This window comes from Osmerus mordax, chromosome 5 (genome assembly GCF_038355195.1).
Source record: "Osmerus mordax isolate fOsmMor3 chromosome 5, fOsmMor3.pri, whole genome shotgun sequence".
In the NCBI taxonomy this organism is placed as follows: domain Eukaryota; kingdom Metazoa; phylum Chordata; class Actinopteri; order Osmeriformes; family Osmeridae; genus Osmerus; species Osmerus mordax.
Genome location: NC_090054.1, coordinates 16196261 through 16224245, shown reverse-complemented (window position 1 = coordinate 16224245; position 27985 = coordinate 16196261). Strand labels below are relative to the sequence as shown.

At 48.3% G+C, this 27985-nt stretch overlaps 1 protein-coding gene across 6 annotated transcripts; it reads left to right on the top strand.

The window, feature by feature from the left end:
• Positions 1–29: 29 nt before the first annotated feature.
• On the top strand, positions 30–27972 carry cpeb3 (cytoplasmic polyadenylation element binding protein 3). Of its 6 annotated transcripts, none has more exons than XM_067235950.1 (11): positions 30–53; positions 1547–2409; positions 6136–6220; positions 11942–11998; positions 14714–14737; positions 15955–16122; positions 16688–16777; positions 23194–23312; positions 23467–23581; positions 23891–24072; positions 25672–27972. In XM_067235950.1, the coding sequence occupies exons 2-11, from the start codon at positions 1558–1560 to the stop codon at positions 25897–25899; spliced, it is 1920 nt and encodes a 639-aa protein (XP_067092051.1). In that variant the 5' UTR covers positions 30–53; positions 1547–1557; the 3' UTR covers positions 25900–27972. The 6 variants fall into 6 exon arrangements, with proteins under 6 accessions (XP_067092051.1, XP_067092050.1, XP_067092048.1 ...); XM_067235949.1 differs by having other exon boundaries at positions 14711–14737; XM_067235947.1 differs by having other exon boundaries at positions 6136–6289; positions 14711–14737.
• Positions 27973–27985: the final 13 nt, after the last annotated feature.

Sequence of the window (27985 nt, the reverse complement as noted above, 5' to 3'; positions counted from 1 at the left end):
ACGAGGCAAACAGAAAGCCTTATTTACAGAGTCTGAAAAGGTGAACGATAAAGGTAAAAGAAATTCCTTCTGAGACAGAGAAGTGACTCGGAGTGCATGCCATTGTCGTGTTTGTGTGGGGATGTGATAATAGGCTACACCGTTGTGGATTAGGAGGTTGTTTCTCTCAGCTTTCTCTATGTATCGGGTGTTGTGTAACCAATGCGAAGGGTAGCCTAATGTGCTCAATTTTGGTTTAGATTTGTATTTTCTTTTTGCCGACTGACCCTTAGGCCTATATATTACTTTGATGACCTTGAATAGGCAGCGCATCGAGGAGAAACATGGATTAACTGGACACAGAATACCGTGCAAGAGGATTTTAGCCTACTGCAAACAGCAACCTCACACCTAGCCTACAAGTTTTGTAGAAACTAAATAGCCTAACAGGCTGCACCAACCTGATTTCGCACTTTACTGGGTGCTGTATCACTCTCTACAGACTTGAACTACAGGATTTGTATTTGAAAATGTGGTTGGTAGTTGCTCAAATGCGACGACTTAAATTAATGTAACATGTTTAGATATGACACCTTGAAGTTGATACTCTATGTTTAATCGCAGTTGATGTGATGTTGAAAGAGACGGCAATATTGTAGACCAAAAGATGCGGCTGATCAAAGTTGAGGCAACAAATGTGAGAAATAGGCTAACCTACAGCGACATTTGACTATCTTAGATGATTATATCATATTTTACTGAATTTTGTGGCCATAAATGCAAAGATCGATAGGCTAACATTAAAAAAGCTGCAAATGCTTATTGCAGCCCTCATGACAAGAGACTGAGGGTGGAGCTGTCATGGCGATATTATTAAGTTTAAACCATGGGCTACATTTTACAGAGGCTCTGCAATGATGGACCTATGACAAATTAATAGTTCTAAAGTAGTTCATTGTCATTGACAAGTGCGTCATCACGCAGCCCACTGCAGCAGTAATTGTCGCAGGATATAGAGATCATTGTATTTTCCATTGAAAATAGTATCCTGTGAAGTATCCTTGCACACAGACTTCCGACATATGATGTCTTGAAAGGGTATGTCGGGGTGGGTGGGTCAAGGTGTGTGTGTCTCTTTAACCTTGATGAAGGACGCAGCTGTATTTATTGACATATGCAAATTGATACAGGGGAGGTCCTTGAGAGAAAAAAAACAGGAACAAGAATCAGTTTCACGTTGCAGTTCTGAGTTCCTGTGTCAAGGAAAACGAGACGTGGCGAATATTGGTGAATATCTGCAGACCCGCATAGGCTATCTCAGAAAATATTTATCTTAAGAGTAAAAACGAGTGAAACTATTAAAGATCTTTTAGCGGAAGTGTATTCCTAGAATCATACCGGTTGTCTTTGATTTTTTTCTAAATGGGTGATCACGAATTCGCTTTGCAATTGGCTAGCCCCAGCAGCTGTAACATGCCCCTTTCCGAGTTCTCCTCCCATTATAACAGGCAGGCGAGCGTATATGACATCCTAAATAATAACTCGTCTCTGTTTTTCCCCGTTTCAGCTCAGCAAACCATGCAGGATGATTTACTGATGGACAAAAACAAAGCCCAGCCTAACCAGCAACAAGATCCAACCAACGTAGACCCTCCCTCCACCCCGACCCCCTCATCTGAACCCCCTTCATCAGAGGAGAGTCCGTCGACTGTGACAAACCAAGCATCTCAAGCGCTGAACAATAAAGAGAAATTGCCGATGGAGTCGCCGATCCTGCCCGGTTTAAGTTTTCATCAGCCGCAGGAAACCGGTGGCACCCTGTCCCCTTCATTTGGAAGCACTTGGTCCACTGGAACCACGAACGCCGTGGACGATAGTTTTTTTCAAGGAATACCCTCGGTGAACGGAACGATGCTCTTCCAGAACTTCCCCCACCACGTCAATCCGGTATTTGGAGGAAATTTCTCACCTCAGGTTGGCTTGGCACAGTCTTCGCATCAACAGCAGCAAGCCCAGCAACACCAGCAGCCGCAGCAAAGAAGATCCCCTGTTAGTCCCAACCAAGGTCCATTTCCCCAGAGAAGCGCATATAGCCATCAGACCATCATGAATAGCAAGGGTTCATCTTCACCCGCATCATCATCAGCTTGGAATAATCACCAAAATGCCGCTTGGAGCACTGCCTCCAATCCATGGAGCGGACTCCAGGCAGGCAGGGACCCGCGGAGAGCTGTGGGCGTCGGGGTTGGCGTAGGGGTTGGTGTCGGAGTGCCGTCTTCCCTAAACCCCATCTCGCCCATGAAGAAGCCCTATTCTAGCAACGTTATAGCACCCCCAAAGTTCCCAAGAGCCGGTCCCCTCACCCCGAAATCCTGGATGGAAGACAACGCTTTTAGGACGGACAACAGCAACAATTTGCTGCCTTTTCAGGTAACCTGAAGCAAATGTACACGATTCCTCATTTGAAACGAACTGAAAATAGGGCAATTAATTGGCTATGGTCGCATATGTGGAAGGTTTGTTAGAGAGCGTTCATGATGACATTCTATATATTTGTGTGTGTCTGATAGTCCCTCGATCAATTTATGTCGTTGACATTGTAAGAATGAATTGATTATATAATTTACACTAATTAATAGAAAATTGTGACGCTTATCTTTTCTTCCAGAATAAGCCTGCTAACAAAAATCATAAACAAAAAACACTAAAAATAAGTAGGCTAAGTAAAATTATTACGTAGGCAATCGGCTAATTTATGATAGTTCTTGAAACTGCATGCTACATTCATTTTACATTTGATTGAAAAGTAAATGACTGCAGTGTCTGCCTACTACATGAAATGGTTAAATTTTCTCCGTATTTTGCCAGCTCACTCAGGGCTGTTTAAAGGGCACTCTGCCTCTTTGCAATAGGCTCGTTCCAGACTAGTGGGTGGGTCCTATCGCTTTCAATTCAGATTTGTACTGTTAATAATATTTAATAATAATATGTTTAATAATGTGATTTGTTCTTGTCAGCCTACATTGTTTTATTTCAAGAGAACTAACTAAATTTACCCAGACCCATTTCCAACTGCTCCCAGTTTCCTGGCTTGTAACTTGCCATAGACACTAACCTGTCAGCTCATTCTTAAAGGCAATGCCTTGACTGCAAGAGATACATGATACCCAATCTGTAATTAGATAAGGGTCCTGTTTTGGCACATTTCAGTATCTGATTGCAGACTGACAGACTTAAAGATTCTATAGAAAATACATTAACATGGAACTTTATGAAGAATAGGTCTAGTTTGTTTCAAGTGTTGCGTCACTGACCAGGTGGTACAACACAGATCTTCAAACTTTCCAGTTCTGTGAAGGGCAGCGTTTGTTCACCCAGTCAAAAGAGAGCCCTGAGGAATGGGGTGTGAGTCAAAGAACTGCTACAGAAGGGACGACATGTGCCAACGCACCCCGGCCTGAGGTAGAGAGTGAAATTCCAGCCTGCTTGAAACGTAGCCCTATAACCTAGACTGCCTGCCTCTCCTTATACTCCACCCCCCCCCCCCCCCTCTCCCTTTACTGAAATTAGTTATCGCACAGTTTCCTTTTGTGAGCCCCTATCTCTTGGTTCTCTATTTAGCTAGCTCGTAGAGGTAGTTATCACTAGGACATAAGGTCAGGGGTCTCAGGGCAGGCTGTACAAAGGACCTTGTTTGCTGATGTGAAACATTGGGTTGAGAGAGGAATAGAGAAATGAAGAAATAGGGGAGTGGTTTCAGGGTCACTGAATATCACAACAGCCCCTCAGTGACAGCTGGACAACTCGTGTCAGGTGTATCTGTTATTCAGCAGCTTTAGATGCTCTGCAGATTCCTTGTTAGTCACGTGAATGAGGGGTGGATTTAAGTCCCAGGTGCCCTGGCATGTGCTCACAACCAACTGCTGTGTAAAGGTCAGGAATGTGTGGAATTTAACTTAACGTTTCCATGTGAAAACTTAAAAACAAAATCACATGAGAATCAGAAAATACATCCTAATTTGAATAGTCGGTGGGGTGGGGCCCACTTAGGTGGGCTGTTCAAAGATCGTTATCATATCAGTGCAGATGGGATAAGAAGTTGACTGACTAGTTCTCCAGTCAAACAGAGCCTGAAAGAGATGTTTCACTACCGGTGGATGTGAGAAGGGTTCAGTCATTCTGAACTTTTCCCATGTTGAAGAGTGTTTGTCTAGATCATGAACAAGTCAGAAAGTGGAGCCTCTTTGTGTCAAGGCTGGTTTCATAACTGACCATTTCACACAAGCACAATTTGCGTATAAGATCAAATCTCTTTAGGGATGAATACTTATCGATGACAAAAATGTCCAATGTCTGCTCCCCAGCCTGTTACCAGTTAGTTTGCCCGCCTTGTTGAGCAGACATGTGGTCACCCTTTATAGCTCAAAAACCTCCCCAAGCAAAAGTCCACTATAACTTTCATGTTTGGTCTGTTTCCAATCATGTGGCTACTGATATTGCTCATAAATGCGCTCTCACATCCTTGGCATAGCAGGATGGTTCGGAGAGCAGTGTGGCCAAAGAGCATGGATGACCTGGGCTGTATTCCACATGCTGTGTCTCTCGGACATATGTAGTGTGTTAATATGACAGGAAATCCAGTAACAGGAGTTGCCTGGTTGGGGAGCAATAAAGGGATAGATCTCCTCAGGCCATTTCACCCTACTGAAACATCCCCCTCACTCTGTCTATTGGAGGGGTGGGGAAACGAAAAGCTCAGCGTTTTAAGTGTTTACCGTTTGTACCAAGTGGGCAGATTTTTATCTGTGCGTCTGTGCCGGATCTAGAGAGGGGGGAATAACGCTTTTGAATGCTCAGCCGAATGTGCCACAATAGCCCTGGTGTGCAAACAATGTGGCCCAGAGCTAGGTCAGTGGACACAGGACACAGCTGCCAAGGCTAACCCCTAGCCTAGCTGAACTCCTGCTCTCTCTGTCTCTACCTCTGTAACAGGCTTAATCCTTCTCAATCGCCTGCTTCTTGTTCATTCACTCAGACACAACTTAGGGTATTATGATGGAGGTCTACTCAAAACATGAGTGTGATCTTATTGACCCATTGGTTTGTTCAGTATTGAAACTGGAAGTGGTTCAGAGGCGGCTATGTGAGTCACAAGACCAAACAGATTCCAAATGGCTTTCAACTTAATGGACTGAAGCATATGGAAGCACTGAACTTCTTTTCATGAACACAGGTGAAAGATGATGATCAAATGGTCCTTTGGCACCTAGTGCTTCTGATACTATACATGTATATATAGTATCAGAGTGAGTGAGCTCTGCCTCGATGCCTGAGGGCCAGGCTGCCAGGTCAGACAGAGGCAACTGCAGTGGAAGAGATGAGACACAGGCAGAGGAGCAGGTGGTGGTCACAGATGCATTGCTGGTCAACCACCTAACCTCGGTGGACATCTGCATGGTGCTCACAGTACTGGTAACCAACTAGGACACACACACACACACACACACACACACACACACACACACACAGGGGGGCTGGGATCGGGGCTCAAACAGTTTTTTAGTCTTTGGTTCATTTACAAAAAAGTCATTATTCAACTTGGAACACCTTTATTTCACAGGTGGACAGCCGTCCAAATGCTCAGAAAAGTACATGAGCATCACCTGGGCAAAAAAAAGGAAAGAAAACACTTTCATTTCTGTTGACTACAAACTGGTTTTCTAGCATTGGCTGTAAAGTGCTGAACATAAGTTGCTGGGGGTTGTCGTTACATGTCAGTCGCTGACAGTGACAGTCCTCCTCTGTGTTTGAGCAAGTTAACAGACCCAAATGTCAACCGTCAACGGAAATGCAAATCCCCGACAGTTTAAGTGATGGAAGCCACTATTAAAGGCAATTTTGTTACGATACAAAAGCCCCTCTTCTCTGATTATACTCTGCTGTAGGCATACTCATGGTCACGGACAGACAACTAATTCATCAACTAAAACCACAGTCACCCCCAGAGTCACAGGGGGCCCTGTGTTGGACCCCTGTCATCACCTTTCTATCTCGTCAAGTGACACTCCACCAGTGGAATGGTTTTTGCCCTTGTTCCCTATGAAAAACAGTTGAGATAACTCTAACCTTTGACTTCTTTCTTCCCATCTCTCACAGGACCGGAATCGGCCCTTTGATGCGTTTAGCTTGCACTCTTTGGAGAATTCCTTAATGGATATGATAAGGACTGACCATGACAAAGGTAAACCCCACCCGGCCGGTGGCCCACCAATGACTATCGCTGATATTATATGGAGGAATCATTTTGCAGGTTAGGAATATTCATACATCCACGCTTATTTGGGTTTTTTGGCTTCATGGGAATCATCTCTGATCCATTTTTTTCTTTTGCTCTATTTGCCTTTCCTACCAATTATAGTACAGATGAACTTTTTAGCAATTTTTTTTAATCACAAGAAAATTAACACCTTGGCCCTACCTGCAAAATATTGCACAGTGTTTGATCTGTGCGTGAGGATGTGTGTTTCATCTGTGCGTCATTATGGGCTGTCTTGCAAGCTGCTTCTCTGCATTCTCTGCTGACCTTAATCAAGTGACACTGCTGCTTCTGTTGGCTGGGTGTTTGTCACGTTGTAAACATCCGAAAAAGACGTGTTTGTGTTGCAAATCATGATGGTGTACACATACTTGTAGTTCACCCGTGTTTTGTTCTGTATGCCAGTGTTTGTGTGACCTTATGCAATACACCTTTGAAAACAATTCTAGATTAAGTCAAACGCTGCAAATCAAACACTTCAGAGACGCTAACCCTAAACCTACGCAGCAGTTCCTATGTAACTACAATGTCATTACCGTAGGTATTGCTGAGTAGTTACATGGTCGTTAATGTAATCTTAAGGTACGGCCGAAACATTCTCCATGTTCTCCAAGACCATCGAGTGTGTGTCCCATGGACAAAGTCCTTAAGATAATATTTTGATGCAGAAGGTCACATGTCCATTGTAAAAACTCCAGTGCTTCAGATCCTGTTGGGCCGATGGCTCTCGTTAGGTTGAGTGTTGTTTTTGCGCCTGCCAGACAATGAAAACACAGGGGTGGTGGAGGGGGGATATTATGAATAGGGCCTGTTGCTTTCTCATGCGTTGATTCTGTTTTTCTAATCTTATGTTGAGAGAGCATTGTGTGAGCGAAAAAGGTAATCTTAGCAGGGATCCCACTTCACTAGTGGGGAGAGAGACTGGAATCTCCTGTAAATGTTCCCTTTAAGTTATAATCAGCATTGGGAGAGAGAGGAAGAGAGTGAGGAGGCTAGAGAGAAAGAGAGGGGGGGTGCGGGCACAGAGAATGACAGACAGACAGACAGAGAGAGAAAGACCTGTTCCTGACCAGAAATATCTACATTCCTCCCCCTCTGTCCTCCTCCTCATGTAAATGCATGCAGAGGCTTCAGAGAGGCACGCTACCATCTCAGGCTGTCACTGGTCTGTCCCTGCCACTCTCTTCCTCCCCGCCCCACTCTAGTATCCACCCAGCGTGCTGCTCTAGTCCCAGACATAGTCCTCTAGCCCAAGCCCTGGTCCTAACCACAATCCAGAGACAGGGATTCACAAAGATCTAAAGGCTGACCCTGGAGAAGTGATGAGGTGTCCCCTCTATTAAGGATGTAGGTCTGACTGGAACAGTCAGTCGTTTTTAGGATGCAGTGTTTGTGTTCCCGTGAGGCCACGGCTGGATGTGTCGAGAAGGAAAGGGTCACGGGGGAGGGGGGGGGGGGGGGGGGGCATGAAGGAGAACACAGCGCTGTCTGATTGAGATGCTGAATCAAGACTCCCTCTTTTGACTTTCGAAGAGTAGGCTAGTCCTTCCAAGGGGGAGGGTCACTTTGTTCTTGTGATCCTCTCAAACTCCCAAATGCTCATTAATCCGATCGGAATGGCATGCACAGGGAATTTACGCTCTGTTTTGAAGGGGTGTGAGAGGGGGTGTTTGGGGGGGGGGAGCTGCAGCGCTGCCAGGGTTGTCCAAAACAAACGGCCCCTTTCTCAGCACCGCACAAGGGAAAGCACGCAGTTCCTAAATGGGTCAGCTGAGCTCACGTGTGAAGAGTTAGGCCTCACTCAACATACACAAACACACACACACAGGTTCCTCCACTCAGCTTGGAAAAACACTGGCAGTCAGACGGACAGCAGCCGTCATCACCAAAGTCGCCACAGTCAAAGATGTGGCTGGGGATCATAGACTCCTGCTCCCATAGACGTGTATCCTGTTCTCCTCATACTTCACACACACACACACACACACACACACACACACACACACACATACATACACACAGCCACACACATCCACATACGCCCAGCCCAGCCCACAACCGGCCAAACATCAATGGGCCTACAATGACAATACTCCACCCAGAAACTCATACACTTCTTTCGTACACCTAACAATGCAAATCGTTGGCCAAACTCCATGCAAAGCACTTCCATTTCCCACACTCTTGTATTCACATTCAAATGTAGGTCGTCTCAATCTTTTGCATCAACACTCAACACACTATGCTCTCTCTTGGCACACTATCACTTATATGACACAATTACTTGTTTTTGTCTCTGAACTTTATTGACTCAAGTTCAGCTCTCTCCTTGTTTGGAACTTTAAACACTGAAACACACACACACACACACACACACACGGACACACACACTCCCTCAGCTGGTCTCTCTCACATGATCACACACACGTCACTGAGTCCCTCAGTTGAAAAGAGATTTCATTGTCTCATAGCTTTCTGCTCAACTTAAGCTTAGATAATGAGGCCTTTCATGTGTTTTAATTCATTTAGTCATGTTTAAGTTACCATTCAATTCCAGCAGCGCAGTTTAATGTGAGTTGGAACAGTTTTTAAGCTGTAAAAACATGCATTTGCTTTCAGTGCTAGCAACTTGAGCTTTGTACAAACAAGCATTTATGGAAGAGAAAAGAGCTGTGGATTGTTCATGTGACAAGGTTTATCCCTGGTCTTGCTTGTGGAAGGTTATTTGTCAGAGACATGCACCAGTGAGTACAGATGGGGTCATTGGTTAGTAGCTGGTCATGCTAACTAACAAGTATGGATAGTAACATTATTCAAGTTAACTTCAAGTTGTCATAAGTTTTTGACGTCAGCAGATAGTGTGTGTGTGTAGGGGGGTTACCAGCAGTGTGGACTCATCGCTGTGGGGTCACCAAGAGGTCACTGCAGCCTGACCTGAGATGAAATGTCACACTCCAAACATGTTGATTGGCTGGTCAGCGAATGAGCTTGACTTGACCCCTCATGTTTGAGAGTACTGTAGCTTCAACAACAAGAGAGGAAGCTTCTGTACTTTAAACGGTGTGTAATCATCCTAAAGAGATAAGGGGAACTGTTTGTTGGCAGTGGTAAAGGTTGAGCACGCCCAGCCACCACTAGACACAAGTGAAGAGCCCACACAAAGAAAAGGCTTAGTTGAAACTAAAGAGAGGTTATTCCCAGTTCAGCTGGGATTGCTAAATAAACTTTGAACCCCCTGTGGTGATCTGGTGCAGTGTCCTATGGTACAGCTGGACCTGTTATGATTCAAAGAAGTGGGCCACACTGACAGTACTCTGTCCCCTTATCCCAGTCTGTACTTTCAGTAAAAATGTTGTACACCCTCTGCTCTCTTCAGAAGGAGTCTTCTTCTGCCTGGTAGTGTGTGTTTTAGAAGAAGGGTTTACTTGATGGTAGCCAGCCGGAGTGGGAGACTCCCTCTTCTTGAGGTGTTTTTGTCAAGAGGGTTAATATTTCCACACCTCCCCGCTGGCTTGCTTTGCCCTCCTCATAACTGCTGCTCTGCTGCTTTCCAAACCCTGTTATTGGAGCTTTAATGTGCTCTCTAATGTGGAACAGAGGAGAGAGAACGTGTCTAGGGTAGAGCTGGAAAGGGCTCCAGGTGTGAAGCACCGGCGCAGAGTCTGGAGGGAACTTTAACCCATTCCGCTGTCTTTGCTAGCATTAGCCTACATCCCAGTCAGATCCTATTATTGGTCTGGGCCATGGATGGATTCACTGGGTTCTTCAGGTCAGTTGCCAGCCCAGTCTTCCTGTCACTCTACTGCCCAGGCCAGGAGGCCAGGCTGAGGTCATTGGTCAGTCAGCACAAGATGTCTGGGGACGAGCTGGCTTTGTTCCCAAGGAAACGGATGACATGTCTTTCCAGAGCCGGGCAGGCCCCTGTCCCAGTGATCACACACAGGCCCAGAATAGTCCAGGCCCTAGTTGAGTAAATGTCACAGGAGCAGTGTCCTAAGGCAAAAGCACCCAACTGGGGAAGCAGATGGCACAGTCCCAGAGCTATTTTAGGCCTTTTAGCGGGGCAACTGGACCCCCCCAAACCCCAAAATGGCTGGTTTACTATGGACCCCAGTTATTTACAAGCAGTGTAGAGCCTTTGTCACCCCTAATACGGCCAGGCTGCTGGAACAGAATGCCGTCTGTTGGTTGTGTTAATGCTAACAATCAACACTCGCAACTTTCAAAAAGGGTGATTTCCTCCACAGGAAGCAGTATGAGGATATTGTCTGAGAGAGGCTAATTGAGAAACAGTGGTAACTGACTCCTCATGTAAGGATGAATGACAACTTTTTAAATAGTTCGGGACCTGCATCCGTTTTGAGCATCACGAATGTTGAAATGCTTGTGGCCCAACAAGCCCACCCACTCGCACATTTTACAATACTGGCCCTCGGAGCACTGGGACACTGGGTCACGCACTGGGATCGATGCGTATGTGTGCACACGTTTGTGGCATTTAGCTCAAACCTTTCTTGGATCACGACGGGCAGGAAAGAGTGAGGAAATCAACTTCTATGAATCTGTTGCAGGTGGTATAGAAGCCCCTCCCATCTCTTTCATTCTCTCTTGGACAGCCCTCATCGGCCTTCTCGTAGCCGAGGCTTGCTTTTGAGACTTGTGACACCTTGCCTTGCTTACGCCATTCCAGCTGGCCTCACAACCACTCCATCTCTCTCAGTGACAGTTGATGGTGCTATTAATAAAGTGGTAAATGTAGATGGCAGCCCCAGGCTCTGCCGTCCTCCCACCCTGTAGAGAGACCCCAGGAGCTGGGCCACGGCAGCTGTGCTTGAAGCTCTGAAGGGTTTAAACCTGCACCCAGTTCGGGGGCGTCTCGTTCCTCTCAGATTCTTTGTTGGGTAATGGATGTCAAAATATCCTCCACTCCAAGTGCTTGCTTCATTTCCTCACGATAGGTCTGTGTTTTGAGTGTTGCTAGCCAGCCAGTTTAGGCACGTCGAAAGGAAAAGCACTTGGAAGGTTTGAGGGTGCGTCTCCACGACGGCGCTGTGTTGGTCTAGGCGGTTGACATGACAGCTTGACTGTTGTAGTATCTTGGCACAACATTAATAACCATGTGTACTGAGGCTGGGCTGGGCGATAGGCTGTGATGTCTGACAGGCACACACTCACACCCCACACACACACACACACACACACACTCACACCCCACACACACACAGCAGCGCACCACAGACGGGGCCTTGTGACACTCTAACATTGTCACCAGAGCAGAATGGCTGCTTTGTGAAATTCTTGGTATTGTAGGCCCTCCATTGTTTATTCCTGTAACACGTGAGAGAGTGTGAGCGAGAGGTATAGAGGGAGAGAGAAGTGTTTGTTTCCATCTTGTTTGTCACCCTTCTGTTTGTGGATGTCTTTGAACGGGGCTGTTTCAGCTCAGCTGTGCAGCTTACTTCAAAAATATAAACACCCCAGTTGCACCCAGTATGGTCTTCTAGATAACATCACCTTGGGGTTTCCATGTCTCGTAAAAAGTATGTGGCAATGCTACGTGTTCGAACAGGGGCTTGGTGTGTGGAGCACTGTGCTGAGCTGCCGAACAGATAGGAGTCTAATCTCCAGTGTGCTGTTCTCCTCCAGGGCGCATGGGCCTCAACTTTCACCACCCTGGAGCCGACCACATCATGCCATTGAACAGTGAGTACGACTTCCCCAAACATTCTGTTCTCCCCCACCCCCCAACACCACATGCCTTGTGTCCCCTCAGTATCAATGGATGCACTGTGTGTGGGTTTCATTTCAGCGCTAGCGTAACAATCAACTGATGTTACTATGTTGCGTGATGATATTCCATTTATGTGCCATAAAACACAACATGAACATGACGTTCTGCACAGCGATGTTAAAAATCGACGGCTTGACACGCTCTCCAAAGGTAGTGATGTGACGAGGCCGTTAAGACGAGAGCAGATGCCCACCCAGGCTAGGGCTCCCCCCCCCCCCCGCCAGGTGTTACCCTCCTGACACTATAAACCCGGCATAGACCCCGAGAGGTGGGGGGACATGCAGTCATCTGAATACCACGTCTAAAAATACCCTCAACCTGTAAGACTAGCCTCCCCTTTGGTTCGCTCTCAGCTAGCCTGGCCCCCGCTAGCAGATGGAGACACGGGACAGACCTGGAAACACTCTGCCCTGCTCCTGAAGTCATGGGGTTGAGCCTAGCGCAGCCTCAAGTCGAGGCCAGTCGAGAGAAGCAAGTGTTTCTCCGAAGTTTGAGATTCATATTTCACAAAGTGTGTCATTCCCCCCCCCTCTTCCCTCACACCAGTGGCCGCGAGTGGAGGATAGGCTTCCTCCTTCGGCCTAGTGTAAACCTCAGGGTTGGGACTGTTAAAGCTCACACATCTGGAAGCAAGGCTCTGGTTCTCCTCAGTTGCCTGGTGAAGTCTCCCAGTAAAGGGATGGATGTGAGAGGAAGAGAAGAAGTGAGAGAAAAGGGAGAAGGGCGAGAGCAAAAGGAACAGGAGGACAGGAAGCAGGGGATCTGTCATCTTAATAAGAAGGCAAGCCCTCCTGGAGCTTCCTACACTGCTGTCACAGCTTGACGGCGACGTGAACATTTGAGCTCTCTGTTTCGTCTTTTCATCATTGGGCCCCGAAGGGGAACACATTCTATGGCAGTTAAAGTGGGCCTATGCCCGGGCCCAGAGCTGCAAGCGTCTCAGCACTCAGCTGGAGCAGGCCCTCCTGCTTGTAGCTTGTGATGGGTTTAGACAGCCAGGCTTCGGAAGCTGGGGATGCTGGCTCATGTAGTTTATCCTATTTCCTCCTCTCTGCCATTGACTCAAACGAATGGAGCCAGCAAGAAACCTTTGCTCTCATCGGTCTCGAAAATGCTCTTAAGTGGCTTAGATGGAAGAGGAGGAATCAGTAGTGAAGGTCCCCAGCATGTGTGGGTCTCCTGGCATTCTCTTTTGAAGTGTTGCAGAGAGGGACAGGAGACAACTTCCAGTAGGCCTCCCCTCCTCTGTGTGACAGATGCTTTGAAGCCAGGCTCCACCGGGCACATCCACTCATCATGCCCGGAGGAACCACTGAGACTCCATTTTCTCCATAAAGTCTTCCCTACCTCATTAGAGGTGTTACTGCCCTTTCCCTTTCTCTCCCTCCCTCTCTCTCTCCGGCCCGACCGCCACAGTTTACCAAACCACCACTTCTCACAGAACATGCGTTCCACCGTATCCCTGTCGTTGCTAAGCGCCTTTGTTTACGTCGAGGAGTGACAGAGAGAGCTCCGAGTCTGGAACACTGTGGCGCTCCGGTCTTGGCCGGGTGAGAGAAGTTTAATGAAAAACTAGTGAGAGAAGAGTTCTGGAGACAATATCTCCTTCCAGAGTCGAAGTGGAGGGGGTAGGCACACAATGACATGGCCACAATAGAGAGACATATTGGTTTTAGGAGATGACTGTCTGCACTGTGACTCATGACTATGAGAGAGTCTGTAGAGGGTATATTAGGCCGAAGTCCCCCCGCTGTCTGGAGGGATTGGATCCTCTTCTACCTGTTGTGTGCTTGGTCTGAGGCACTGTGAGACTTCTATTCATCTAATTTAGGAAGAGTTGAGCAACCACGCACACAAACAGTAGTCCAATCAGTCCTTAGAGAGAAAGTTGGTGTCAGTCTCGTCACTATGGGTGGTGAAACCTTTGTCCTGCTGTCTAGATCAGGATCTGGCCTGCACTGTCACTGTACTGTGCTCTCCAGTTCCCCTTTTAGTGCTGTCCTCCCCTCCCCTGCCCGCCAGCCAGTCAGCCCTCCTCGCTCAATTCCTCCTTATCCTGTGGGAAGTTTCCACTCACGCCTGGCCTGTCCTCTGAATTGCTCTAATGTGTCACCAGTCCATGATAATGACTAACCAGCAAGAACTGCTGCAGCCTTCATTCTGTCATTTAGAGTCAATTCTGTGATCTCCATCATAGTAATGAATATTCACACCAGAAATGAGAATATGTGATCTATTACGCATTTATTAACGGCAATGACATAATCTAGCTGGGTTACAGCCTAGACAGTCTGTCATGTCTGGACATATTTCAGACCTCTCTGCACTAACCTCGCCTTCCCTACACAAGTCTAGCATGTTACCAGGGCAGGTGTTGCAGGTTTACTGTTGGCCAAGGCCAGACCATAATAACTCCCCCACTGCCGACCGACCGGTTAGGTGTGGTCGTCTGTGGTTTCACTGTTGCCTTGGTGATGTTTCTGGTTTGTGTTGCCCACAAAACCCATGTCTCTGTCTCTTTCTCCTCATCCCCCTCTCCCCTTCTGTTTCTCTCTCCTTCTCTCTCTCTCTCTCTCTCTCTCTCTCTCTCTCTCTCCTTTTTGTCTCCTTTTTGTGAACACAAGCAGCCAGGAGTTATGGCCGCAGAAGAGGTAATGTGTGGAGTTTTCTCTGGGTTTCTGCTTGTCATAGTGAAAAGGGGATCAATCAACATTAAAGCCCCACACAGGCATCTCCCTCCAGCCCGGGGTTCTAGTGGGATGTCACCATCTGCTTTCATCTCAGCCTTGATTGGATGAAATCATATTAATTTGACACGCTTCTTTTGTTTTGTTTTTTTCATCATTGCCTTTAATAAGGTCTGGGATTTGGGATGATAAAATGGCCTAATCTTGATTTTTATTTTGGTTGCTTAATGAGCGCGAGAGAAACAAAATCAATTTCACAGCTTTTGTTTTCTCTCTGTTGTTCTGAGTCATTGTGCTACCTGTGACATGTATGGCATCACTGTGACTGTTTGTGGATCCGCCATGTATTCACAAGCATAGCCGGTGCCCAAGTGAATGAAATAAATAATGAATAACATGATCCAAACGGACAAATACAGATCACTTCTAACAATCATCTTTGAAATGGCTCCCAGGTTATAATGTTCCTTCCAGCATTTCAAAGATTGCGGAAGTATGCTGACTCAGAAAAGATGATTCATGTCTTGAATGGCAAGGGTTGCTGTTGTAGACATGCCTCTGATTGTGGAGTGTTCAACTAATTCCGCCGATCCTTAACGTGGAAAGCTGTGGTGGTGTTTGCAACTTTGTTGCAACGTTGTGCCTGTATTTAAACGTTTTAAGGATGTTTAGACTGGGTTAGCCCTGCATTAGCACACACACACACTATGCTCACCGAGTACACTGAGCTAATGGAGATAGGCTCCTAGAGGGATCTACATCTCCCACATCCATACCACTGCACTACCATCTCAACACGACAGATCCATGGTCTGTGGCCTGTACCAGTCCTCTCTACACCCCTCCCCAGTTCCACCCGCTGTTCCTCCATCCTACACCCAAGAATTGAATACTCTTGTTATTCCTACGCTATGTTATTTGACAGTTTCGACACAGACACTGGATTGGACTGGTTAGGGGTGGGGCAGAGAGGAGGACATACCCCATGTGAATTACAAGGAGGGCTTATGCAGCATGGTACAGTAGTGGGCTATTGTTTGTTGTCTCTGTGATAACACTAGATGTGCATTCTTCCTCTGTCTCATATACCATCTGCCCCCCCCCCCCGTCTTCCTTGTTCCCTCTCTCTCTTCCTCTCTACTGTCCCGCCGACTTCCCTCTCTCTTCTTTCTCCGACGTAGGCCGCTCATCCCTCTTTCCCTTCGAGGACGGTTTCCTCGACGATGGCCACGGGGATCCTTCGCTGACCCCCGGGCTGAACTCTCCGACGCGCTGTCAGAACGGCGAGAGGATGGAGCGCTACTCCAGGAAGGTGTTCGTCGGAGGCCTGCCCCCCGACATCGACGAAGGTAGGTGTCCACCAATCGCAAGCCAGATCTGGGACGGCAGGCCCCGCTCTGCTGGTTCTGTTGTCTGCAGGGCGGCCTGTGTGTCTTGTATCCCAGAGAGAGAGCTGGGTCCCTGGCTCGGTAGGCTGGTTAGACCCTGGTGGTTTCTGGCCTGGAGCAGGCTGCTAGTCTGGCAGCAGATGTGTGATGGTTGTTGTTCCCACACTGGGAAGAATGCTTGAGGCGGTAAGGACACTTGGGATCTGGAATGGTGACTTTGCTCAATGTGGCATTCATGAGAGACGTACGCACACAAAAAAAAACGATGCTTTTAACTATGCTCTCCCCATGGCCTCTTGAAATATTAATGATATTAATAGAACAATGAGCCCAGAAGAAGGGAGTCATGTTGAGCAAAGCACAGCTGAAATCGAAACTGCAGTGCAGTAACATGCACTGTCTGGGTATGCACAGACTATTTTATAGTCAGCCTGCTTGACATGCGTATCGTAATGAATTGTTGCCATGGTGAATTTCTTTCAGGAACAAATTAACCTATCCTATCTCTGTGTCCCCATTTTAACAGATGAGATCACCAACAGCTTCCGTCGCTATGGGCACCTGGTGGTGGATTGGCCCCACAAAGCGGAGAGCAAGTCATACTTTCCACCTAAAGGTAAAACTTCCCTCTTTGTCCATCTTTTCATCTATTGGGCAGCTGAGAGTCCACAGCTACAGAGCAGAGAACAGAGAGCTGGTGTTTTTCACAGCCAATTGTGTGTACTAGAGTTCATGTTACCCAGAATTCCTGTATCACCCAGGGTGGGTCATCGAGGTGTCTGCTTATTTAAACAGCCTCCTGCAGTTATCTCAGGGATATACATGCACAGGCACAGACAAGGACACGCACACACACACACACACTTAGGTCTCCCGCAAGCTCCTCCAGAGCCCGAAGCTCTCGGACCAGGTGGTGGAGAGTGTTTGTGTGATTGAAGAATACCTTGGGAGTGTGAGGAGTGTCTCCAGGCCCCCGCTCCTCACTTTCATTTAGACAGGTGTCCAGGGCAGAGGAGTGCTTTCATCTGGCACTGCCATCTGGCCTCAGAGCCTCACATGACCCCAACTAGCCCCTGCTAGACCAGCTAGTCAACCCTAGACCAGCTAGTCCACCCCAGACCAGCTTGCCCCTACTAGACAAGCTAGCCCCTGCTAGACCAGCTGCCCCTGCTAGACCAGCTAGTCCACCCTAGACCAGCTAGTCCACCCCAGACCAGCTTGCCCCTGCTAGACCAGCTGCCCCTGCTAGACCAGCTAGTCCACCCTAGACCAGCTAGTCCACCCTAGACCAGCTTGCCCCTGCTAGACCAGCTAGTCCACCCTAGACCAGCTGGCCCCTTCTAGACCAGCTAGCCCACCCTAGACTAGCCCTAGCTGGGCTATCTAGACCACACTTGCCCCAGCTCTGTGTCATATTAGGGAAGCTATTAAACCCTGGCTGGAAATAGTTAGCATTCCTCAGGCAGATGGTAATACGCTGCATCTGGAGAAGCTGCGAAAACTCTTCCAATTTCCCTCCCTCCATCTTCCAATATTTTTGCTTCCTTGTTTTATTTGTATAATTTGGGGGGTGGGGCCGGGTGGTGGAGGCACTACTTTTCATAAAACCCAAAGCTCGAGAGGGAAAATGTGGCATCCTTTTAGGGGAATGAGTCAGAAGGCTGGAGGATGCCTTGTAAGGGGAGGGTTAGAGGAGGGAGGGGCAGAACATTGGTTAGCCGAAAGGAAACCACCTCTCGTTGTTAGCACCCACACGGTCTGTGGTGCCATGCGACCACCTACGTCTCTTAATAAAAGACTCTCTTCCTGTATAGAAAAGTGGGAAGCCAAGTGAAAGTGCTGAACTCTCATGTTTACTGTGCAATGCTAATGCTGCAGTGTGAACTCAGCACGTTAGCGTTAGCAAGAGAGTTTGGACTGGTGCCCAATGGCAGCCTTCTCAGCGCTAATGACATGAGGTTTGTGAGAACCCGTATGCACATGATTATGTGTGTGTGTGTGTGTGTGTGTCTCACATGGTCGGTTGCTGGTGCTTCGCAGATGTGGGATTTACATCAAGAGGTCATCTTCCTCTCCATATTAAATGTCCTTCCAGACTGACCGAATGGAAAGATGCTGGTCACTTTTCCATCCTGCCATGTACTTAAGCTGCAGTTATGTGTCTCCGTACTATTATGAAACTCTGTTTTGAGTTTGTGGATGAGTCATGCTGTGGGCTCCCCAAGCCAGGCCATGCTCCATCAAGCTCTAGGTCTTCAGTCGGCTCTCAGCAGGTGACCTGTCAGACACGATCCTCTCTCAGCAGCTGGGAAGTCAGTTCATGGGCCACTGCATCATTTCTACCTAGGTCCCCTGGTCCCAGTGTTACCCTCACCCACTCTCTCTCTCTCTGCTTGCGTGCCTGTCCCATGAGGTCCCTGATGGATGGGCTTGGCCACCTTGGAGCCCCTGAGCACACCTGCTCTTTTGGTCCAGTCTGGACGTCCCTGGCAGCGGCGAGCTCCAAAAGCTAGCGAGCTATTTCTGTCTGTGGCCTCATGGAGGTAGAGAGGAGGAGGTGGAGGAGAAGCACTTCTAGGATTTAGACTGTCTGCTTTGAGCCTAAAGTGTCCCCATGCTGGAGCCGGAATGATGGGAGCTTATCTGCCTCTGAATGGGGTTGTGGTTAGGCCTACCCTGGCAGGCAGGCTGGCTGGCACGAGGGCCAGGGGCACCAGCCTGGTCCGAGGGGAAGGGGGGGTCCCAGCGCCCGTGTCTGGCTCCCTCTGTGCTCACAGCTCTCTCGGCTGCGGAGGATCCAGTGACCCCTCCAGACTGAGACGATTAGCGAGGCTTCATCTCATCCCTCTCTGTCTCGGCTGCTTCTCACCGTGTCACGCTTTAATGCCTCAGGCCCCATATTTGTTTTAGAAAAGCAGATGTTTGTGTCCTCTTCTTCCCTCCCTCCCCTCTCTCCCTCCCTCCTTTGTTTACATTCGGAGGCAGAATTACGGCCCTCTGTGGTTTTGTCTGCTGGGTTTCACCCCTCCTCCTACCTCTCATTAAGATCTACTGCACATCCGAGGCCAGGCTGGGAGGCTGTCAGACTAGAGACGTTTGCATGTTGGAATCGGGCTAGTAATCAGAAGGTTGCCGGTTCAATTCCCGGCCGTGCTAAAAGGCGTTGTGTCCTTGGGCAAGGCACTTCACCCTACTTGCCTCGGGGGAATGTCCCTGTACTTACTGCAAGTCGCTCTGGATAAGAGCGTCTGCTAAATGACTAAATGTAATGTAAATGTAATGTAATGTTGGCTTGTGTGTTTGTTGCTCTGCTGTGTAGGAGCTCTTTCTCATCATCCCCACCTGTTCCTAGATATTCCTCTTTATGGATTTTGAAGTGCCTGGAAATCCCGGTCCTTTGTTTAAATCTTGGGCCCTCTCTCCCTCGCCAATGCAGGGATCTAAATGAGGAGAGACGCAGTGTTTCCTGAGAAGATTAGCCCTGATCAGGACGTGTCACTGTTCATTTCAACGGACACAACACTGTACCACATTGTCAAACTTTGTGTGTTGTTGTCGTCTGGGTTTAAATCCTAATCTAAGGGAACAGAACCATGTTCAATGGTGACAACAACAGCGAGGTCGACCTCAGAGAGCTACGGAGTTGAGAACATGGCAGAGACGTTTGCTTTATTCGATAAAGTCCTGGACGTTGTGTGTCATAATTAAGTTCAAGTTGTATCCTAATTGCGGCTGAGGTAACCGGTGTCATTCCTCGGTGAGGGCCAAGCCGTTCTTTGTGGCATTAGTGAGGCAAACAGTCGGTGAGGTCACTCTTGGCTACGGTACCATAAAGGCCGTCCTCCGCTCAGGGTTTAATCCGTAAACAGGATTCTTCACGCTGCAGAACGCGGCCGCTGCCAGTGTGTTTTCCTTCTCCCCTCCAAGAAGAAGGGAGCTCAGCAGCAAAGCTCTAGAGATCTGAGGCACGAGCCACTGCAGATCTGCTCCCCTCGTCCCAGGGTGTAAGCCCCTGCACTGCGCAAGGCTGACGGAGACACAGGAACACAGACAGGAAGGCTCAGTAGCACTGTACTAGGCATAGACTGAGTCCCAGAACCCTCAAGCAGTGTGTGTGTGTGTGTGTGTGTGTGTGTGTGTGGCAGCGGATAGAACCAGCCTTGCTCTGTAGTCCAGTAACCTTACCCATTTTGTCCTCTGCATAACGGGCCATTGCATAATGAATGGCATGGTCTCTGACGTCAGCTCAGAGTGTGTGCTTTTCAGATTTGGTTTTGATAGCCTTGGAGTTGGTGGAAGGTGACAGAAGTTAATCCTATACAGTTGACTCTGAGAGGGAACATGGTGTACCAGTACCCACAGCCAAGAACTGCCTCCGTCACTTAGCTGCTAAGGCTAGCCCCTTCCTCCAGTTCTCTAACCTCCAGCTCTGCCCCTCGCCTCCCTGTGCCAACTCCACGCTCTTCTCTCCCTCACCAGTTCTTTTCCTCTCCCTCACTCTCCTCGCGCAACCCCTGTCTCTCTTCCGCTCTCCGTCTCCTCTTCTCTCCCATCTGCGTAGGCTGTTTTTCTGGAGTCGCTCTTTTTTTCTTTCTTTTTTTTTTGGAGCGGTCATTCATGCTGTTTGTTGGTGTTGCTCTCTTTCTACTTTGTCCTCTGTCCCCCTCTCTCTCTGTCCACCTCCTCCACTTCCTCCCAGTCTCTTTCCTCCCCCCCCCCCCCCCCCCTCTCTCTCTCTCTCTCTCTCTCTCTCTCTCTCTCTACTGCCCTGGGATGGAACACGCTGTTCCCTACTCTAGCTGTGTCGTTGGCTCCCGTTTGCCTTTTCATCCTACTTTTTGAGACTGCAGTCTTTTTCAGGAGGGGATGTGAGCTCAGGACCACATACCCCCACCCCCTTAGGACAAACTTTATGTAATGAAGCGGGCAGGCTCTGAGGAAGCCTATACTTGTGTTTGCTGGAGGGAGGGGGGGGCGGGGGGGGGGAGTGGGGATGCACATTGTTTCCATTATCCCGATTTGCCATTTTTACCCAAGTTACCCAATGTGAGGGAAACTTAGACGAATTGTTCCTAAGGGGTTGTGGTTGATGTGATTTATACTGCTGTGTGGCTGAACTGGGTGTTTTCGGTCCAGGTTTTGGACTTAAGTGACTTAGTGCTCTGCAAGAACATTGCCATTTGGACAGTGACGAGTGTGCATTCCAGTGGATGTTGCATCTGCTTGCAGGCTTGTGTGCTCAGCCACTTAGTCGATTACAGGCTTGATGTACTGTGTTTACAGTGCTTTTCCTCTGTGATTCCCCTGTTGTACCCTTGTTAGTGTGTTACTCTGTCTCTTTGACTCTCTCTCTCTCTCTGTCTCTCTCCGTCCCTCTCTCTGTCTCTCTCTCTCTGTCTCGTTCTCTCGGTTTCGTTCTCCCTCTCTCTCTTTCTGATGTGATTAACTAGCCATGTCACTGATGTCTAGCTACAGCATTGACCTCCGGGGCTGTGTGATCTGCGACTGCCCATCGCTGCCCTGACGCAGGCAGCGATGGGAAGGGGAAGATGTGTGTGTGTGTGTGTGTGTGCAGGAGAGAAAAAGAGAGCGACGTCACTCTGACGTGTGTGCATAAAAAGGACTGCGTGTGAGAGACACACCAGAGACACAATGTACACCTTCTGACAACAATAGGTGCATACCCAAGTGTGTGTGTGTGTGTGTGTGTGTGTGTGTGTGGACTCCTTGAATGGTGTCTTGGCTGCTGTACCATGGTGGGAAGATGAGTACGACAAGGCACAACTGAAAAACAGGAAGATGTTAGCCAAAGTGACACGCTTGCATGCTCACCTGAGTTACCCCCCCCCCCCCCCTCTCTCTCTCTCTCTCTCTCTCTCTCTCTCTCTCTCTCTCTCTCTCTCTCTCTGTCTGTACACACACGCACACACAGACGCACACACAGACATCCCCTCATACCACAGTTCACTGCGTCTGCTGAGTCAGTATTTCCCCCTCCCCTCTTCATCTGCTGCCGTTACACTCAGGAATGCTCACTCTAACACATGACAGTTGCACATTCCTCTCTGCCCATTTCTCCTGCATCGCTAGCGGCGTGTGCGTGGGCCTTTCTGGGTGCGTGCGCACGCGTCCCGTCGCTCGAAATGCAGGGCGAGTGTGGCATGCGTGAGCGTGTCTTAAAGCAGCCGTCCACGGCTGACACCAGAGCCCGGGGCCTCGTGCTAAAGGCAGCGGGGCCTCTGCACCATGTGTCCTGTGAGCCTGCACAGGCTGCCCTGTCCTACCTTGCCCTGTTGTGCCCTGCCCTGTTACGGTGCTCTACTATGTCTTGTCCTTCACTTTCCTATCCGACCTACCCTTCCCGGCCCGATTTGACCCTGTCCTGCCCTACGTTACCCTTTCCTGTCCTGCAACTTATTAAGGCTTCCAAAATGTCAGTGAGCCGAGTTCATTAGCCACACATAACACCACCATAAGTTAACTTAGTCTTTCTCTCCCAAACCGACAGAATGACCTCAGACAAACCCTCTTCCTGAATAATGCATCGTTTGATAACGCACGCCGAGGTGCTCTCGATCTCTCTTTTCCTCCCCTCAGCCGTCCGTGGGAGGAAATCTCCCCAGGCCCCAAACGTTCAAAAAGATTAGGACAGTATAGCCCGATCAATTTTGCATGGCTCTTTTTATAATGGTGGGCCAGTCTTAGCTGTGTCAGCTCAAGTGGAAAGGGCTGAGCTGACTTATGGGAGCTGGGAGATGAACCAGGGCTGGGGAGTAGAGATGGATGATCTTCAGGATTGCAGTTCTATGGCTGTCAAGAGAGGACACTTTGGGCCGGAATGAATTCCCATGCCTAGTCACAAGTTTACAACAGGAAAATCGCACAATGCAGTTAGTGTAAAGATTGATGACTATGAAAAAAGCCCAAGCTTAGAAGCTGAGGCTTGATCATGAGTTCTTGACTGTAAAACCCTTACAATGCAGCGACTGTAAGAGAGATGTTTCTGTTTTGTGTCTCCCCTGTTTGTCCCAGGCTATGCCTTCCTGCTGTTCCAGGAGGAGACCTCGGTCCAGGCCCTGATAGACGCCTGCATCGAAGAAGACGGGAAGCTCTACCTGTGTGTGTCAAGCCCCACCATCAAGGACAAGCCAGTGAGTAACCACCATAGAACCGTTTTTTTTTTCTCCCCATTTTCACAAGTTTTTTGTGTTTTTCTAAACTCCTATTGGAGTGTATCGAATAGAATGCAAGTATTTTGAAGGGGTTTGTCTGGTGTTTCATGACATGTTTACTCCCCCTGTCCAGGTCCAGATCCGCCCCTGGAACCTGAGTGACAGTGACTTTGTGATGGATGGCTCTCAGCCCCTGGACCCCCGCAAGACCATCTTTGTGGGGGGCGTGCCCCGGCCTCTGCGTGCAGGTGAGAGATTGGTTGAAGCATGTCTCCTTCCTGTTCTGTGCTTTCTAAAACCTTTGTGCTGCCACATGAGGCAAGCATATACCGTAAAGGCTGTTTGCCATAATCAGTGTTGTACAAGAAACCCAATGATTAACTCGAGAACATCAAGAAGCTCGGTGAGGAACTTGGGGCGTGACCTAAGCTAGTATGACCAGGGAAAAACCATAGTGAGATGATGATGATGAATCAGACAATGATAGAAATCATCAATCACACAAAACAAGTTCCACATCTCTTTCATATAGACCTTCCTCCCTCTGTCCTTCCTAGTGGAGCTGGCCATGATCATGGACAGGCTGTATGGGGGCGTCTGCTATGCCGGCATCGACACTGACCCGGAGCTTAAGTACCCCAAGGGGGCGGGCCGTGTGGCTTTCTCCAATCAGCAGAGCTACATCGCTGCCATCAGCGCTCGATTCGTTCAGCTGCAGCACAACGACATTGACAAACGGGTGAGTGAGGTCATAGGCTGCTGTGTTCTCAATGGCCGTCCCCTAGAGGGTTCCCCTGAATCCTCTGCTGGGTCCTACAGGCTGTTGTAGATCTAGACCTCTGGCGGAGCCTCGCCATCCATCCATCCATCCAACAGTCATTAAACCATCAGTGGTTTCCACCCAACCAACCATCCAGCCCTAAGCCTGGAGTACAGGGAGCCCCTGGTCTGTGGAACAGTCCTCCATGTAATCACTGCAGCCTTTGGCTTTTGGACGGCTGACAGATGTTTTAAGTTGCAGACGTGGGCCTAGTTAATTATAGGAGTTTCCTATACATGTATATATCCACTTCTGCCTGGCTATTTTGGGCTTTTCTTTGGCCATCTTGCCCATAGCAGCAGCAGCAGTGCATGGCTGACGGTAACCAACCAAGACTGGCCGTCTGCCAGGGATCCTAGGCTCTGTCTGGCCAGGCTGTCCACACTTCCTCCTGGCTGTCATCACACCACAGGCCTCGCTCTGACTAGAACTTTGGTTCAGTGGCGCTACACTGCAGATCCTAGTTCTGCTCTCCCATAATGGCCAATGTCATGGACCTGGACTTGAGTAATGAGGCATTTAATGGCCTATAGATTAGATCTCCTCTGCATTGCAGTACCTCATTATCCTGATTCCCCAGCCACAACCATGGTGTGAGGGCCAAAGAGCAAGAGCAAGAGTTTTCTCCAGATACCCTTAATGGTCCGGGGCTGAGGGGCCAGTAAGAGGGGGTGGAGGGGGGAGGCAGCGAGGCTAGAGGCTACTCTAGGCAGACCCCTCCTTTCCACTATCATGCACTCCACATCCCTGAGTTAGTCAAATACCTCACCCAGGTTCTTAATGAGTAAGCACTCAACGTTCTTCTTTTTTACATTGTTATTAGTGCCCCAACTCAGGACTTATATTTAGTCATCCTTCGGGACCACAATCACTCCATTAACTGTAAATGGCTCTTAATGATGGAACATGTGAGACTCTATCACCTGAGGCCAGCCCCTCTGTGCTCTTCACTGAGGTGATAATGGCTGTTAACAGCCCCGGGTGTGCTGGTGGCTCCTCTGTCCCTGCCTTGTCCTCTCCTGACCTGGGCTTTTTACCGTAGAGCTCTGGGGGGGGGGGGGGGGGGGTGTTTGTTCCCCTTGAGCTAAGTGGAGAAGGAAGCTGCTGATGCAGGCTCTGATAGCCCGTCATTACACTGTCATGACACACTGCGGAGGAGACGCCTCCGCTAGCCGCGCACCTCCCCCTCCTCCCTCGCTCTCTCCAAGGCATCGCCATGACTACGCAGCCCTGCTCCTCGGCTGATGGTCAGGTTCAGTGCTCCCGTGTGTGGGAGGAGTGTGCCTGCCTCTGTGTTGGAGCTCTGTTTTGGTTTGGAAAGGCAATGGGTTTGATTCCCAAGTGCTTAGCGGAAAATAGACTAATAGGTCAGTGAAGCACAGCAGCCCATGTAACGATACAGCAGGAAAGATCAAACGCGTTTCATGACCTGACGGCAAGTTGACTCTTGGTCTCGAGGAAAAACTTGAAAGTATAAAGAGAAGACAAATCATTTTTTTGTTTCACCTTTGACCTCAGGTGGAGGTGAAGCCGTACGTCCTGGATGACCAGATGTGTGACGAGTGCCAGGGGGCGCGGTGCGGAGGCAAGTTTGCCCCCTTCTTCTGTGCCAATGTCACTTGCCTGCAGTACTATTGTGAGTACTGCTGGGCCAGCATTCACTCCCGGGCTGGTCGAGAGTTCCACAAGCCACTGGTGAAGGAAGGGGGGGACCGCCCTCGACACGTGTCCTTCCGCTGGAGCTGAGGGGGCCAGGACCAGCCCTGCCCTGGTCACCTCCCCGAACCGCCCCCTCCCACTCCCCACGACCAGGGACAGCGCTGAGAACCTCCCTACCCCCTGTACCCACCAACCCACTCTGCTCCCTCCTCCCCCACCTCTTCAACAGCTAAAAGGATAGCAACAAATACATAGGTCTTTCTTTTTCAAACCACACCGCTCTAAACTATTTTGTCTAGTGTACCCTTGAAAATATGGAGGGGAAATGAATCATGAAAGTCTATCAGCTTAGAATTTGCACTTTGGCACAAAACTCACTATACACACATGAGCTGGTATGTAAGCCAAAACCTGGTTGTTTTCAAGTTCTCAGTTCCATGTTCTGGGTGGGTTAGTGTCTCTGTAGGACCCAAGATGAAACTATACAGTACATATATCTGTAAAAAGTATATCGTTTTGTTTTATATCTATCTATATAGATAATTACGTTTCATGTGAAAGGAGCATGCACTTATTTTCCAACAATATTGCCCCTAGTATGAATAATTACCAAAGGCAAAATAAATTAATGCATACTGAAAAATACAATAGGTGGCGTAAGATGTAGCAAGATTTAACAACTATCCAGTAGTGTGGGCTATAGAAGCTCAGATTGAAATAACATGGGCTATATTTGCTCTCCATTTTGAAATATTAGTATTTAATACCTCATGAGCGCAATCGGATTTATTTGCTTATAATTCCTAGGTCTTTATTTTTGTAATAACATTATTTTAGTGTTATGTAAATGTAATGCTGCAATAGCTTTTGCTGCTAAACCCATGGTATTACCAGATACCATAGTACTTTATTCAGGCTAAGGTGTTCAAACAACTATAATGGCACCCAGTTTAACGGATGACAAGCTATCATAGGAGGAGGGGGCGCTCCTAGAATATGATGGCTAGTTTGGTGGAGGGTGGGGGGTGGGATTTGCCCCTAACTGCATGTTTATTTCAATCAGGTTGCTGCATGCAATAGATTTTCAGTATCATGTCTACTATTCAATTCTGCCCATGTTTGCACAACACAGTATAGATGTACGTACAACTAGCACGGAACTGGAATTAACAGGGAAGACTGGTAAAAAGAAAAAGACGCCTCCAGTGAGATGGTCTGGCAGCACTGGATTGGCTGAGACGCAATGCCACAGGGCAGAGTGCTAGCAGACAGTCTCAGCACCGCTAGGCGGTGATCAACATACACCCACCAGATGAGAAAAAACAACCTTACTATTAATCAATCCAATTAGATTGTAGGATACCATTTAAAACTATGATAGGTGAAGTACTTTTTGCAGTGATTGTTAATATAATTGTGCAATTTTTTATACCGTATGTAGTTAGGTCTGAGTATGCCTAGAACTGTGATTCGCTTTAACTGTTGTTGATGTCCGACATAGAAGTCCTGTGAAACTTCATAGTTAGTGTGTACACACGTATATACGACCTTGTACTCACATTCAAACAAGTACACACACCCTCTCACACTCACCGACATGCGCACACACACACATACACACACTGACACAAAGTATGACCCAAACACATGAATTGCAAGACAGAATAACGTGAGCTTGACCTAGAAACACAACTGCTGTCTTCACCTTTTGACAAAGCGTAAGCTCGTGTCCCCCCCAAAAAAACCAAAGAGCTCACTTGTTCAACTTGTACCAACCACCAACACATAGAGACCCCAGGTGAAACTAAGCTGATGTGACCCTCGAGGCCTCGAGGTGGAAGGTAGATCGTTGCATCTTTGTGGTCATTTCAAAAAGGAAGAAATACAGTGATGAGAGAGCAAAGACAACATTAAAGCTACTGGAGACTTGTGGTTTAGAAAACAGAGCTCCTCCTCAGCCTGCACATAATGTTCTCACTACACGGCTACGGAGTTGTAATAACATTGCCAGAACATGTGTGCTAGCTGGGTTACCATATTTATCCAGATTTTCCTGCAAAGCTTGAAGTAGAAAAATGACCTGCTAAAATGGTGGACATATTTTTTTATTAAAAACCTATGGTATATGGGGTGCAGTTGAATGGGCTGTGACGCTACTGCATAGGGTGGGAGG